The sequence below is a fragment of the Odontesthes bonariensis genome, chromosome 2 (genome assembly GCF_027942865.1).
Source record: "Odontesthes bonariensis isolate fOdoBon6 chromosome 2, fOdoBon6.hap1, whole genome shotgun sequence".
Classification (NCBI taxonomy): domain Eukaryota; kingdom Metazoa; phylum Chordata; class Actinopteri; order Atheriniformes; family Atherinopsidae; genus Odontesthes; species Odontesthes bonariensis.
In genome coordinates this window covers 25,512,418-25,528,539 of record NC_134507.1, presented here as the reverse complement: position 1 = coordinate 25,528,539, position 16,122 = coordinate 25,512,418, and the positions used below count along the sequence as shown (strand labels likewise).

Below are 16,122 nucleotides of genomic sequence, written 5' to 3'. Positions count from 1 at the left end.
TTTATTTTATGTCACACTTGAATGAATGGGTCATTTTTGACCCATGTGTGTAAATTCAATGTAGTAATATAAAAACTACTTTTGTTTATAAAGTAACTAAAATATAGTCACTACAATGGCTTGTTAATGTATAAGTGATGAAGTGAATATGACTTTTAAGATGACCCAACACACGTGAAATAAACACAGACGTTTAAAATGTTCTTTTGGAACATTCAGTACACTAAGGAATGTGTAACTTAAAGCTTTATTTAGGCATACTGATTTTATGTGACCCAACACTGCTCCCCTAATTAAAGAAAGTATAACCCTAATTCCAAAAACAGTGGAGATGTTATTTACAATGTTAATAAAAACAATATGAAGTGACCTACAAATCCCAGGGAAATCTCTAGCTCTTGCTCAAGGGGAATCATTCGGTTTTTCTTTGAATTCTCAACCCACATATGTAATAAACATGATTTAAACAAAAGATAAATTGTTTTATAAGAACAGAAAATTGATCAAAATCAGTTGCATAGTCTATGGCATATAAATAGTCTTGCAAACATTTTACATATATAAGGGAAATTAAAAATGATTAAACCCCCATAAAACACAAGACTTAGACAAAATAAATGTGTAAATGGTAAGATAGACTTTTGAACTAATTCAATGAGAAGTGTTACAAAACAAGTCTTTCTAGTTTGAGTCAAAGATTTTTAAGACATTTATTATTTTCACACAGGAGTCATGGTGTTGTCCTATTTTGACTATGACTTTGGGACAATGTTTATGTTATATTATCTCCTTTGAGAATAGTTAGAAAACGTGTAATGCGCCGTAAAAGGTCACCAATGAAGTTGTATTGGTTTTCATCCACATTTGGACGTGCAGCTCTTCTTGCTGCCTCCACCTCTTCATACATGGCATCTGTGTAGAATTTCCCTCCATTGACTGCCACCATGTCATCGATCTTCCTGAACAGCTCATCTACCTGTTTTCTGTCCTTGCTGCTGTTTTCAAAGACATGGAATCTGTTTCCACATTCCTGAATGAGTTGTCGAAGCTGTGGGTTACCTTCTCTCAAATAATCTTGGATGGTTGAGGGAAGATCACCACCACAGGTAAACAGCACAATCATGAACTGATTTGCGTTTGGACCAAACAGCTCCTGCAGGGCTTCCACAGAGTTTTTCTCCTCTTTGGTGAATCGACCCACCTGGATCACCAGTAGAAAGACATGTGGACCAGGACAGGAGACTTTGACACATCTCACTATTTCTCTTTTTATGAACTCCTCAGTTTTCTGAGTGTCAAGGATTCCTGGTGTGTCCACAACAGTAATTAATCTCTTCTCCCACTGGGTTTCTTCCTTCTTACAAGTTGCCGTCACCGACTCTGCAGAAGGGAAAGATCTAAATCTTTTTTTCCCCAGAATGGTGTTTCCAACTGCACTCTTGCCCACACCAGTTTTTCCAATCATCACAATTCTCCAAGATTTACCTGCAACACAATTAGAACTCATCTTTAACCGCTCTGACACTTACAAATGTACAAATACCTTAATGAGCACGGGCACTTTTAAACACTTTTCATAATAGACGGATCATTAATGGCTGAAAACAACATTACTTACCTGGTTGATATGAAGCCATAATTGGTGCTACTGTCGTTGATTCACATGTGACAAAAATGTATGTGATGTGCGTGAAAGCTTCCGTTGAATATATTTATAACTGCCATTAACCCCGCCCTCAAGGGTTGCAGAACAGGTTAACAATAAAGTCAGCAGAACACAAGACAACATACAGTCAAGGTATAACTGCACAGGACTGAAGGGCCTGACACACAGTAAGTTCTGCCAATAACCTTCTATATTCTATATTCAGCATGACTACTGATTGCTTGTAATAATTTCTTTGGTTGGTGTTTGAAAAAAAATCCTGTGTACTGGATTTGTACACAGTATTTAAGATCATGAAACTATTTCCATAGAATCTAGACTCATATAAAGACTTATTGATGATCAATAATTTGATTGATGAGTTTTTACAACAGAGAAATACATGGTTCAGCTTACAATTAACCATAAACATGCAGATTACTAAATAAAAGAAAGCAAACTGAGTAAATTTGATGAATCCAGAGATCTGGTTCCACTTTACAAAGAGTGGTGAAAGTTAGAAATGGAAACAACACAAAAATTAAGTTTTCTCTTGTTCGAAAAAAGTCCCAAACTTTAGATTTGTTTACTGTCAATTTCCACTCAAAGGCAGAAATAGCAGAGGACATAGGGACACGGCCTCCCTCTTTCTGGAGAAAAAGTGAATTGTTCTCCGCAATATGTATTTGTAGACATGTTATTTTACATAAAGTAATAAACCACATTTAAATTATTCATGAAAAAAAAAGGTTGGAAAGTTTTAAAAGATGGGGCCACCTCCCTCTGATTCTTCTGCTTTTTAACTGACAAAAGACTAAATAAGCTGCAGCTTATTGATTACTGATTCTTATGCAGACGAATGTTTCAACACTTCCACTGTTTGTTTTTCCATTTTATTTTTTGTCTCTGATGTCATCAACAGTGTGTTATGCTGATACTTGTTGTATGAAGCCACATTCTTCTTTTACCTGTCCAACGGGACTGAACAGTAAGGTTCAACTATTCATTTAATGACTTACGCACGCCTATGTGAGACTGACTATATCTGCCTGATGAGGACAGATATATCTATTTGATGAGGACACAGCAGTGTTCAAACATTAATCTGTTTACATTGTGTTAGAATCAGCGAGCTCCAGTCGTCTTTTATCCTTTGTTGGATGATTTCCCTTCTCTGAGTAGCACCTTATCCAACTGCATATTTTTTTGTTCTTCTCTTTTTTACTCCAGTCACACTTTATGAAAAAGAGTAAAATTCTGATCAAAAGTATTTATTCTGGCATCATTAGGAAAAAGGAAAGAACACAGCTACACTCTAGACAGACAGAGAGAGGCAAAGCGTTTCAGGTAGGTTTGTTAATCCTTTGTCAATGTTTTAAAATATGGAGCTATTTCACATGTAAAACTGTAAAAAGTAGTATGGAAACACGTCTTTAAATCCATTCTAAGAGCTGGAAATGTAAAGTTTGGTGTCAGGAAGAACATCTGAGACTTCAGCACAGGGGTCAGAAGCACATTAAATGATCAATAAAATTATTGAAGACTGTGATGAAGGCTAATTTGAAAGACAGCGACCACTGAGCAGCACAAACTAATTATTGGAATTGAAAGAGTGAGTGACTTTCTGAGAACATCAGCTTACTGGTTATTTAACATTGTTCAATTACTTCATGAAAGGTCTCCTGTCTATCCTGATTACCCCTGAGATGGATGAGCTGATGGACGTGAGAGGTAAGTCAGTCAATCAAGGCATCTCAATTTTGTTTGTGTGTGTGTGTGCATCCATCCATCCATCCATTATCTTCCGCTGGTCCGGGGATCGGGTCGCGGGGGCAGCAGCTTGAGCAAAGAGACCCAGACGTCCCTGTCCCCGGCCACTTCCTCCAGCTCTTCTGGGGGGACCCCGAGGCGTTCCCAGGACAGCCGAGAGACATAGTCTCTCCAACGTGTCCTGGGTCTTCCCCGGGGCCTCCTCCCAGTGGGACAGGCCCGGAACACCTCACCGGGGAGGCGTCCAGGAGGCATTCTCACCAGATGCCCGAGCCACCTCATCTGACTCCTCTCGATGCGGAGGAGCAGCGGTTCTACTCCGAGCCCCTCCCGGATGACCGAGCTTCTCACCCTATCTCTAAGGGAGAGCCCAGACACCCTGCGGAGGAAACTCATTTCGGCCGCTTGTATTCGCGATCTCGTTCTTTCGGTCACTACCCACAGCTCGTGACCATAGGTGAGGGTAGGAACATAGATTGACCGGTAAATCGAGAGCTTCGCCTTCTGGCTCAGCTCCTTCTTCACCACGATGGGCCGAAGCAGAGCCCGCATCACTGCAGACGCCGCACCAATCCGTCTGTCAATCTCCTGCTTCATTCGTCCCCCACTCGTGAACAAGACCCCGAGATACTTGAACTCCTCCACTTGGGGAAGGATCTCATTCCCGACCCGAAGAGAGCATTCCACCCTTTTCCGGCCGAAGACCATGGTCTCAGATTTGGAGGTGCCGATGGTCATCCCAGCCGCTTCACACTCGGCTGCGAAACGCTCCAGTGAGAGCTGAAGGTCACGGCCTGACGACGCCAACAGAACCAAATCGTCCGCAAAAAGCAGAGACCCGATTCTGAGGTCGCCAAACCGGACCCCCTCAATGCCCTGGCTGCGCCTAGAAATTCTGTCCATAAAAATTATGAACAGAATCGGTGACAAAGGGCAGCCCTGACGGAGTCCAACCCTCACAGGAAACATGTCCGACTTACTGCCGGCAATGCGGACCAAACTCTGACACCGGTCATACAGGGACCGAACAGCCCATATCAAGGAGTCCGGCACTCCATACTCCCGGTGCACCCCCCACAAGAGTCCCCGAGGGACACGGTCGAACGCCTTCTCCAAGTCCACAAAACACATGTAGACCGGTTGGGCGAACTCCCATGCTCCCTCCAGGATCCTGCGGAGGGTATAGAGCTGGTCCACTGTTCCACGGCCAGGACGAAAACCACACTGCACCTCCTGAATCCGAGATTCGACTATCCGGCGGATCCTCCTCTCCAGTACCCCCGAAAAGACCTTACCAGGGAGGCTGAGGAGTGTGATCCCCCTATAGTTGGAACACACCCTCCGGTCCCCCTTTTTAAAGAGGGGGACCACCACCCCGATCTGCCAGTCCAGAGGCACTGCCCCCGATGTCCACGCGATGCTGCAGAGGCGTGTCAACCAAGACAGCCCCACAACATCCAGAGCCTTGAGGAACTCAGGACGGACCTCATCCACCCCCGGGGCCTTGCCACCGAGGAGTTTTTTGACCACCTCGGCAACCTCAGCCCCAGAAATGGGAGGTCCCACGTCCGAGCTCCCCAACTCTGCTTCCTCATCGGAAGGCGTGTCGTTAGGATTGAGGAGGCCCTCGAAGTATTCCCCCCACCGACTCACGACGTCCCTAGTTGAAGTCAGCAGAGCCCCGCCCTCACCATACACGGTGTTGACGGTGCACCGCTTCCCCCCCCTGAGCCGCCGGATGGTGGACCAGAATCTCCTCGAGGCCGTCCGGAAATCGTTCTCCATGGCCTCCCCGAACTCCTCCCAAGCCCGAGTTTTTGCCTCAGCAACCGCCGAGGCTGCGTTCCGCTTGGCCTGTCGGTACCCATCAGCTGCTTCCAGAGTCCCACTGGCCAAAAAGGCCCGATAGGACTCCTTCTTCAGCTTGACGGCCTCCCTCACCACTGGGGTCCACCAGCGGGTTCGGGGATTGCCGCCACGACAGGCACCGACCACCTTGCGGCCACAGCTCCGGTCGGCCGCCTCAACAATGGAGGCACGGAACATGGCCCATTCGGGCTCAATGTCCCCCACCTCCCCCGGGACATGGTTGAAGCTCTGCCGGAGGTGGGAGTTGAAACTCCTCCTTACTGGGGATTCCGCCAGCCGTTCCCAGCAGACCCTCACAATACGTTTGGGCCTGCCAGGTCTGACCGGCTTCCTCCCCCACCAGCGGAGCCAACTCACCACCAGGTGGTGATCAGTTGACAGCTCCGCCCCTCTCTTCACCCGAGTGTCCAGGACATACGGCCGCAAGTCCGATGATACGACTACAAAGTCGATCATCGAGCTGCGGCCTAGGGTGTCCTGGTGCCAAGTGCACATATGGACACCCTTATGCCTGAACATGGTGTTCGTTATGGACAATCCGTGACGAGCACAGAAGTCCAACAACAAAACACCACTCTGATTCAGATCGGGGGGGCCGTTCCTCCCAATCACGCCCCTCCAGGTCTCACTGTCATTGCCCATGTGAGCATTGAAGTCCCCCAGCAGGACGAGGGAGTCTCCCGGAGGAGCACTCTCTAGTGCCTCCTCCAGGGACTCCAAAAAGGGTGGGTACTCTGAACTGCCGTTCGGTGCATAAGCACAAACAACAGTCAGGACCCGTCCCCCCACCCTAAGGCGGAGGGAGGCTACCCTCTCGTCTACCGGGGTGAACCCCAATGTACAGGCGCACAGCCGGGGGGCGATAAGTATGCCCACACCTGCTCTACGCCTCTCACCGCGGGCAACTCCAGAGTGGAAGAGAGTCCAACCCCTCTCGAGGAGGCTGGTTCCGGAGCCCAAGCCATGCGTCGAGGTGAGTCCGACTATATCTAGCCGGAACCGCTCAGCCTCGCGCACCAGCTCAGGCTCCTTCCCCAGCAGAGAGGTGACGTTCCACGTCCCAAGAGCCAGCTTCAGTAGCCAAGGATCAGACCGCCAAGGTCCCTGCCTTCGGCTGCCGCCCAGCTCACATTGCACCCGACCCCCATGGCCCCTCCCACGGGTGGTGAGCCCGTAGGAAGGGGGACCCGTGTCGTTTCTTCGGGCTGTGCCCGACCGAGCCCCACGGGCACAGACCCGGCCACCAGGCGCTCGCCGGCGGGCCCCACCCCTGGGCCTGGCTCCAGGGGGAGGCCCCGGTGACCCGCGTCCGGGCAAGGGAACACGGCGTCCAAAAGTATCACTCATCATAGGGGTCTTGTGAGCTGTTCTTTGTCTGGTCCCTCATCTAGGATCTGTTTGCCATGGGTGACCCTACCAGGGGCTTAAAGCCCCAGACAACATAGCTCCCAGACTCATTGGGGCACGCAAACCCCCCCACCACGGTAAGGTGACAGCTCAAGGGGGAGTGTGTGTGCAATTAAATTGATTTAATTAATTGAAACAAAAACAAATGTGTTTTTGAATTTCTCAAACAAATGTCTTACTTGACCTTTTTCAAAATGCAAAAATAGTGAAAAAAGAACTTAAAATGAAGACTTGTGGTTTGAAGATTACTTTAAAGTCTGAGTGAAGCAAATTATTTCTGCTTTACCCTAAATTATTGAAAAATATGGAGTTGTCTGCATTAGTTTTGTGTGTATTTTTATGCAAACCAGTTAAAAGCAGCTGTTTTGGCTCAGGAAGAAAAACAAAAGACTATTTTAAGTGTTAAAACTGTTTTTATTCCACATTCCTGCAGACACCAAAGTGGACCTTGTTCTGGTGGGAATGACGGGGACCGGAAAGAGTGCATGTGGGAACACAATCCTTGGAAGGAAACACTTCACATCTATGGCCAGTTCAAAGCCGGTCACCACAGAGTGTCAGTCGGCAGAAATCCCACCTTACCGTGTCATCGATACACCTGACATCTTTGATGATGACATTGAATCATCAGTTAGGGCCAAACACGTGAAAAAGTGCAAACAGCTCTGTGATTCGGGGTCTTGTGTGTACCTGCTTGTGATTCAGGTTGGCAGGTTTACAGATGGTGAGAGAGATGTTCTGACAAAGTTAGAAAAAGCTTTTGGGAGCAGAGTTAAAGAGCAAACCATCATCTTGTTCACTCGTGGAGATGACCTGAGCCGTGCAAGAATGAGCTTGGAGGAATATTTGAAATTATGCCAACCTGACCTGATGAAAATAGTGCAAAAGTGTGGCAACAGGTGCGTTCTGTTTGAGAACAGAAGCTCAAGTCCACATCAGGTAGCACAGTTGAATCATCTTGTGGATGAAATGAGACAACCCAGTCTCACAGCAAAGCGTGTTACCTACGTTGGTCCACGGGGGAAAACGTGGTATATTCACGATAAAGGCTCTAAAATTGTGACATACTTACGTTTAATGTGGCCTATTCATTTACATTGGCCTAGGCCCTGTACATGACCGTCAAGTTTACCCCCGGTAAAAACAAAAAGAATGGCGGGCCAGTGTTTCCCGCAGCGCATTATAGTTAAGGCGGCCGCCTTAGCAAACTCGCACTGCCGCCTTGCCAACGTTCCCATAAAAAAAAAAAATAATAAAAAAAAATAAATAAATAAATAAAAAAAAAATTTTTTTTAAACCGAAGTAATAATGCTTTGCCAGGCATTAAAAGACAGCATTGATAACATTGAATTGCGACACCTACTGGTTGTTAATGTAAATAGTTAATAATGTAAATAAAAAAAGTGTTACAGCTCTTAAACAGCTTCGTTATTGCTCTAACAGCCCCCGTCCCATTCCAAGTACCCCCCCCCCCCCTTTTTTTTAGGTTTTAAGGTAGTTATACAAAAAAAGTCTTCCTCTTCAGATGCCAGATAAGCTGCAGTTTTCTCCTATTTTTTTCTTTAAATTTTGTTTATAATGATGGCAATAACAGTAGCAGCCTCTTTTGTTTCATTTTTTTCTTAATGGTGTAATGTAGCCTACGTCTCATTTTCAGCACTGGCCTTACCTGAAGAAGAAAAACTTAAAGGTTCACAAAGTTTGTGTTTTCTGTCTAAACCTGGTCTAAATTTTGCCTGCACTTGGTTGTGTGTAGATGTTAAGTGTATTTGACCTTCAAAGTTTACCAAAATATAAAAAATGTCATTCAAACTGCATTTGCCTTGTTTACTTTTTACTTATACTTTTCATTACATTACCATCTCTTTTTACAGTAATTCTCATACTTAAAGCTGCAGTCTGCAACTCTTTTTCAAGCATAATGCCTGAAACTGTCCGGGGATTCTGAAAGTAGTACATTACAAAAAAAAAAAAAAGAGTTCTCTAGGTCCCCTATATGTCCCGCTAGGTCCCTCCAAAGCCAGCAGGTTTGTTGACAAAATTGCAGACCGGACCAGTAAAGGTAACCAATCAGGTTACGAGCTGGGCTCTGCTGCCTGTCAATCACCGATTGTGCACGTGCGATACAATGTAGGCTCGTCCCCACGCTTATTTATCTAGACCAGAGGTCTTCAACAGGGGGTCCGTGACCCCCTGGGGGTCAGCGGTGGTACTGCAGGGGGGGTCGCGAAATCTTTCGTTGATTAGACGATTTTTTACTTTTTTTTTTTTTTTCAAACAGTTTTTTCTCACAAATTGTGTGCAAACGTGTGCCATCCACAGATGGTTTGAGGATTCATTGTCCCATCTACATGCATGTTTAAAGTTAAAATCTGAGGATTATTTGAATAGCTCAGTGTTGTATGCAAGATGTTTGTTTATAAATGGCAGTGGCACGGCCACCCTGTACCTTGCACGTGTTTAAAATAAAAACCTGAATATATTAACCTGTGTATTATTTGAATAGCTTAGTATTGAATGTACAATAACAGAGTAGCTATGTTTATACACGGCACTAGGCCCCCGTTAAATATAAAACACAATTGTATGCCATATAAATAGTAGGGGGTCCCTGCTCCAACTCTCCATCAGTTTGGGGGTCCCTGGCCTGAAAAACGTTGAAGACCCCTGATCTAGACTATTGAACTTCATTACGGGCTTGTCTACTTACTGTGTCTTCCATGATCGCAAATGACAGGTGAGTTGATGAATGAGGAGTCGTGTACGCGGATCTGGCGTGCACGTAGACGTGCACGAGTTCTCATGTGTTTTGATGGGGCGGGACAGGAAGTTGAATAACTTTTTATTTTTCGGTTAAAAAATAAGCATTTCTTGCATTTTGCGACTACGGAGGTCACCGTTTTCAACTTCAAGCGTTCTGATAGATCATGTAAACTCTTAAAATGCCAAAAATTAGGACTTTACGTATGACAACAACAAATCCTGCAGACTGCAGCTTTAAGTACAAGACGTTTCGGATACTTTAAGACTTTCACTCAAGTAACATTTCAGTCAGTGACTTGGACTTTTACCAAAGTCAATGTCTCTACATTTTCCATAAATAACAACAACAATAACAACAGGGGGGCAACTGAACATTTATATCAATCAGTGAACATAATAAGACAAAATAACATAATAAAGACATTTATGTAATATATATATATGTTTATGGTTTTGTGTGTTCCTTGGCTACCCACTCGAGGGGCCAGGTCTTCCCACTGTGAGAAAGATGGAGATTTGTTTCTTACATCAGCATTGAATGAAATTCAAAACATGTCAATGAGAAGAACATTTTTGAGTGACATATTTTACATGGAAAAAATTATATATATATATATTTATATATTTTTTTTTTTTATAAAGTGCATATAGAGAAGTAATGACCAGTGATCTTAGTTTTTATTGTATAGTGTGATGGCATGTGACAGGACAGATTTCCTGTATCTGTCCCCTTCAACATATTTCACCTCATGTTATGAGAAAACAAACCTTTAGCCTTTTGTGGTTTACGACCCTCTTGACAGGATAATAATGTTCTCCACCAGACATCCTATGGCTGCATTCTAAAAGAGAAAAATAAAGTATACAGTTACAATGTTTTGCATGTTAATATTAACCCTCTTGCCAAAAATAAATAAAGTCAGACAAAGTGGATGAAATGCCTAAAATGTTAAAAATGCCAAGAAACTGGGTTGTAATTTTTCACTTTAACATGACATAGTGTATGGGTTCCCACAGGGTTTCTTACTGGGTTATCTTCTTTTCTACATTTAATAAGTGTTTTCCCTTACCAAAATTATCAGAGAAAGTAACATTAACTGCCATAATTATGTTTATATTTATGCATTTAGCAGACGCTTTTATCCAAAGCGACTTACAATTGAAATATATATAACATTACAGCTAATATCAAAGCTAACAATAAGCTACATAGAAGGAAACCACAAGTCAGATTCTGTCAGAGGTGACAGTGTAGAGATAGAGTGCAGGTATAGAGGGAAGTACAGAAAGATAAAAGTGCAGTAGAAGGGGTAGGGAAGTACAGGGTAAGTGCTAGGATAGGAGATGCTCTCTGAAGAGCTGGGTCTTCAAGAGTTTCTTGAAGATATTCAGGGACGCCCCTGTTCTGGTAGTGTTCGGTAGGTCATTCCACCATGGTGGAACGACACATGAAAAGAGTCTGGATTGTCTTAAGCGTGGTGTAGGCGCTGCTAGACGACAATCCTGTGACAACCGGAGTGACCGAGTTGTGACATAAGCTTTTGTAAGAGCATTCAAGTAGATGGGAGCCGTTCCATTAAGGACTTTGTAGGCTAACATCAGTGACTTGAATTTGATGCGGGCGGCTAAGGGTAGCCAGTGGAGTTCAATGAACAGAGGGGTGACGTGTGCTCTTTTCCGCTGTTCGAAGACCAGACACGCTGCCACGTTCTGGACCATCTGCAGCGGTTTCACAGCACAGGCTGGGAGACCAGTTAGGAGAGCATTGCTGTAATCAAAGTGGGAGATGACCATAGCCTGCACAAACTGGAAGTTTGGATGCAGATGCTGTGGTGTATGGTTGGTTTGGCTGGAGAGACAAGCAGTTCGGTTTTAGAGAGGTTTAGTTGGAGGTGATGGGCTTTCATCCATTTTGATTTGTCAGAGAGACAGTCTGAGATTTGTGCTGAGACTGTGTGGTCGTCAGGTGGGAATGACAGATGGAGTTGGGTATCGTCAGCATAACTTTGGTATGAGATTATACCAATGAAAAGCACTTTCGAAATTTCCACTTGTGGGATTTATAAAGTATTCTGATAACAAGCCACTAATTAATAAATATTAATTGCTTACCTCTGGCTCTGAGGGTGCTGGTGGATGGCTGGACGGCGGGGCTGGTGGATGGCCGGACGGCGGGGCTGGTGGATGGCTGAATGGCGGGGCTGGTGGATGGCTGGACGGCTAGGCTGGTGGATGGCTGGACAGCTGGGCTGGTGGATGGCTGGACGGCGGGGCTGGTGGATGGCCGGACGGCGGGGCTGGTGGATGGCTGAATGGCGGGGCTGGTGGATGGCTGGACGGCTAGGCTGGTGGATGGCTGGACAGCTGGGCTGGTGGATGGCTGGACAGCTAGGCCGGTGGATGGCTTAACGGCGGGGCTGGTGGATGGCTGGACGGCTAGGCTGGTGGATGGCTGGACAGCGGGGCTGGTGGATGGCTGGACAGCTGGGCTGGTGGATGGCTGGACAGCTAGGCCGGTGGATGGCTTAACGGCGGGGCTGGTGGATGGCTGGACGGCTAGGCTGGTGGATGGCTGGACAGCGGGGCTGGTGGATGGCTGGACAGCTGGGCTGGTGGATGGCTGGACAGCGGGGCTGCTGGATGGCTGGACAGCTGGGCTGGTGGATGGCTGGACAGCTGGGCTGGTGGATGGCTGGACAGCGGGGCTGCTGGATGGCTGGACAGCTGGGCTGGTGGATGGCTGGACAGCGGGGCTGCTGGATGGCTGGACAAAGTCCTCCCCATGTCTGCGTCTGTTTTCTCCGGGTACTCTGGTTTCCTGTCACAGTCCAAAGAAATGCAGCTTAGGCTAACTGGTGACTCTAAACTGCCTGTAGGTATGAATGGTTGTCTGTCTCAATGTGTCAGCCCTCCAATAAAGCAGCAACTTGTCCAAGGTGTACCCCGTCCTCTTCCACTGACAGCTGGGATGGGCCCCAGCAACTCTTGCGATCCACTAAGCATAAGCAGTTACAAATAATGTATCTTGTTTGTTATCCGGGATTAGATGTACGACGGCAAATAATATCATTAACAAATACAAATCATCAGACAATATGCAACGAGGTGGCCTAGCAGCGATAGCAGCGTCCATAGCAACCACCATGAGCCCCAGCTAATATGTATTGCTAGTTGAGTTGCCGTACTGTGCCTGATCCGCTCGCGCATGCGGCATACAGATTTGGTGTAGCTATATTTTAATATGCTTTTTAAATATTTTTCTCGTTTGTTATCCGGGACCCCTCATTAAACGTTTACATCAAATAATATAATTAACAAATACAAATCATTAGATAATATGCAACTAGGTGGCCTATAAAAATTTGATTGATTTTTATTTATTTATTTATTTGTTTATTTTGCCATTTAGTAATTTATTATTATTTAGTTAGTAGTAGTATTATCATTGTTGTTTTATTGTTGTTTATTCAATCATTGTAAATATTTAAAAAAAAAAAATGTTGAGCTACCTGACGAATTTGAATTTCCCCCATTGGGGGATAAATAAAGTATTTTTCTATTCTATTCTATTCTATTCTATTCTATTCTAGCAGAGATAGCAGCGTCCATAGCAACCACCTTAACAACGGTGCAAATCGTTGCATTGCAACGATTTTCTAAAGAGATACTAAAATCTTCTTAGAAACTAATAAAAGGAAGGTCGTCTACATTCTCTGATAGAAGATTATGAAAATATAATGCAAACTTTACATCTAAATGTATGTAAATGTGGATGGTAGCTCAAAATATTACATTTTCCACAGAAAATGTAAGGAGTGTCCGCCATTCTTTTTGTTTTTACCGGGGGGAAACTTGACGGTCACGTGACCAGTGCCTAGGCCAATGTAAATGAATAGGCCACATTAAAGGACAAGACCGTTTTTTTGACATTGGGCCCTTGATTTCACATTATAACATGATGTTCTACTCACCCCTGCTTGTTGTTGGTAATTTGGAGCTGTTCCGAAGATATTCGAGAGGCGTCTGGCTGCTCTCTTGAGATATTTGGCCATGAAACGGTTTCCTATGGGCAACGTTATACAGGCACAAACTACGCTGTTTATAATTTATTAATTACTGTACACTAGCACTGATAACGTGGAGGTGCGTCGCTTACTTAAAAAAATCCGGGTTACTGTAATTTTGATTTTTAGCCGAATGAATAAATAGGCAGCAGGTCTGTGGGCTGTCTGTAGTAGTAGCGCGACGATGACGTCAGTAACACCCACTTTACGACAAAAAAAATCAAAATTACAGTAACCCGGATGTTTTTAAGTAAGCGACGCACCTCCACGTTATCAGTGCTAGTGTACAGTAATTAATAAATTATAAACAGCATAGTTTGTGCCTGTATAACGTTGCCCATAGGAAACCGTTTCATGGCCGAATATCTCAAGAGAGCAGCCAGACGCCTCTCGAATATCTTCGGAACAGCTCCAAATTACCAACAACAAGCAGGGGTGAGTAGAACATCATGTTATAATGTGAAATCAAGGGCCCAATGTCAAAAAAACGGTCTTGTCCTTTAAACGTAACGTATGTCACAATTTTAGAGCCTTTATCGTGAATATAGGTATTACACGCTTTGCTGTGAGACTGGGTTGAATGAGATGGAAAAACACAATGAAGCCTGCATGCCTCAGATGGGTTCCATCCATCCATCCATTTTCTATACCGCTGAATCCGTCCGTCGGGTCGCGGGGGGGCTGGAGCCTATACCAGCAGTCAATGGGCGAGAGGCGGGGTGCACCCTGGACAGGCCGCCAGTCCATCACAGGGCCACACAGAGACAAACGAGACAAACAACCACACACGCTCACACTGCCTCAGAAGGGTTATCTGTGTGTAAAAGCAGACAATCCAGTTTCTTGAGACAGATTATCTTCCCATAAGTGGTACTCACTGTTCCTCTTTTCAAATCAGGCAGAATGGCAAAACATGAGAATATATGACACTGACTGTGTTTAAATGCTCTTTATAAATATATTTTTGGTTGGCTTTCTTCAGAAAGAAGACTTATTTCCCTCTCATGTAATTGAGAAACTTGCTTAATGAAGTTGGGGATTAGATAAACTTGATTTACAAAGTATATTTCTTTTAGATTTCTCTGAAACGTAAACATGTTTGGCTGGTTATCTTTCTTTCTTTACAAGTGCACAGATGTCTCACTGTTCTTTAGAGGTGATATATAGTGGTCAAACACTGAGTCATGAATAAAGGCTCTTATGATCATGTATTTTATTTGTTTAAAAAAACAGGCGTAGTTGTGTTTGAACGTATGTGCAGCCAAAGGTGAAACGAAGTTAGATGATGGAAATACCTGTCAGTTCCAGTCGAAAATGTTTTGCGGTTGGTTGAACTTGCGTAACTACATATTTAGTTGTCACAAAGTCGTTTCCTTACAGAAATGTTTTTGGAAGAGAGACAGAGGTTGTGTGGAAACTTTTTAGTTTAGTATTAGAGGATGTCTCGTTTTTGTTTGTTCCTTTGTAAAGCGTCTTTGAGCATTCGGAAAAGCGCTATATAAAACTTATATATTATTATTATTATGAGAGTCTACTGAACAGAAATTGTGAAGATGTGTACATTAAAGTTTTGTGCTGTAAAAGAGTTACTGTATGACAAAATAAATACATGCCTATATAAAAAGAAAAACATATTGCATACAAAAAGACAAATGTAATGTGCTCCAAATAAATTCATTTAATATATTAAACAATTAAATATTGTCTTCTTTTTTTTTTTGTGGACCCCTGATAATTTGGTCTGGAATCGCCACTGATTTCAACTGCACAAAATGAAGCAAAGTAAATCCACTACCGCAGTTATAGACAATGAACACTTTAGATTAATAGTAAAAGTCAACAGTGGGTTTCTAGCCTGGGTTCTTCTTTTCTGATATCACGTCTGTAAAATGTCTGTTATTTTACAGTTTTTCTCAGTCGCTTTGGTACAATTCTCGAATCATCCTCGCCATTTGCAAAACAGTACGCCATTTCTCAAAACTATTTGGACAAATAGCAAAACACAATGGATGACCTGCAAAAGCCACTCTCTTGCTCAGAATCCTTAGTTCATCTCTCAAAACTAAATATCTGTGTCAATGAACATGTCAGTGCCATCAGAATGTCAAGTCCTTGTGTCATTGTGTACAGATAAGACAGTCAAATTGCTTAGTCATGTTGTCAATATAACAGTGTACTCTGGAGGGATGTTCTGATGTAAACTATGGCTAAGTTTTGATGACAATTATTAGGGACCGAGCAGTGAAACTGTAAGGACCCTATTGTATCTGTAAGGATTATTATTCCATCTTCTTCTTATTCTTTGCAAAAGGTATGTGAAAACTCATGAAAGATTGCAAGCACCACCTGCCAGTCGACGACATGAAAGAATCTAAACTTTATATTTTTGGGAGTCGCTCATTGACTCCTATAATGCTTAAAAATGGTCCCCTTAATAGGATTAGTTTCGCGTGGGACAACGAAATTCGGTACACTCATTCATCATGCCCAGACGCACAAAAAAGTCTCATGCCGCCAATGTGCCACGTCCACAGGAAGGCGGCCATTTTGGATGGAAAGTGCGTTTTCGTGACATTTTTGACCGATTCCACGCCTTGCATAAGA

General features: G+C 44.1%; 2 protein-coding genes across 2 annotated transcripts; one reads left to right on the top strand and one right to left on the bottom strand.

The window, feature by feature from the left end:
* Positions 1-772: 772 nt before the first annotated feature.
* On the bottom strand, positions 773-1,637 carry LOC142398959 (GTPase IMAP family member 7-like). The gene is made up of 2 exons (XM_075483235.1): positions 1,619-1,637; positions 773-1,485 (listed from the first exon to the last, which is right to left on the bottom strand). The coding sequence occupies exons 1-2, from the start codon at positions 1,635-1,637 to the stop codon at positions 773-775; spliced, it is 732 nt and encodes a 243-aa protein (XP_075339350.1).
* A 1,714-nt stretch (positions 1,638-3,351) lies between these two features.
* LOC142398953 (uncharacterized) lies at positions 3,352-8,227 on the top strand. The gene is made up of 3 exons (XM_075483222.1): positions 3,352-3,376; positions 7,125-7,703; positions 8,217-8,227. Exons 1-3 carry the CDS (start codon positions 3,352-3,354, stop codon positions 8,225-8,227), a joined length of 615 nt encoding a protein of 204 aa, XP_075339337.1.
* Positions 8,228-16,122: the final 7,895 nt, after the last annotated feature.

Excerpts from the sequence above, each read along its gene's own strand:
- LOC142398953 (XM_075483222.1), top strand. The coding sequence starts at position 3,352 with ATGGATGAGCTGATGGACGTGAGAG. Across the intron at positions 3,377-7,124 it reads TGAGCTGATGGACGTGAGAG|ACACCAAAGTGGACCTTGTT; the intron begins GTAAGTCAGTCA and ends ACATTCCTGCAG.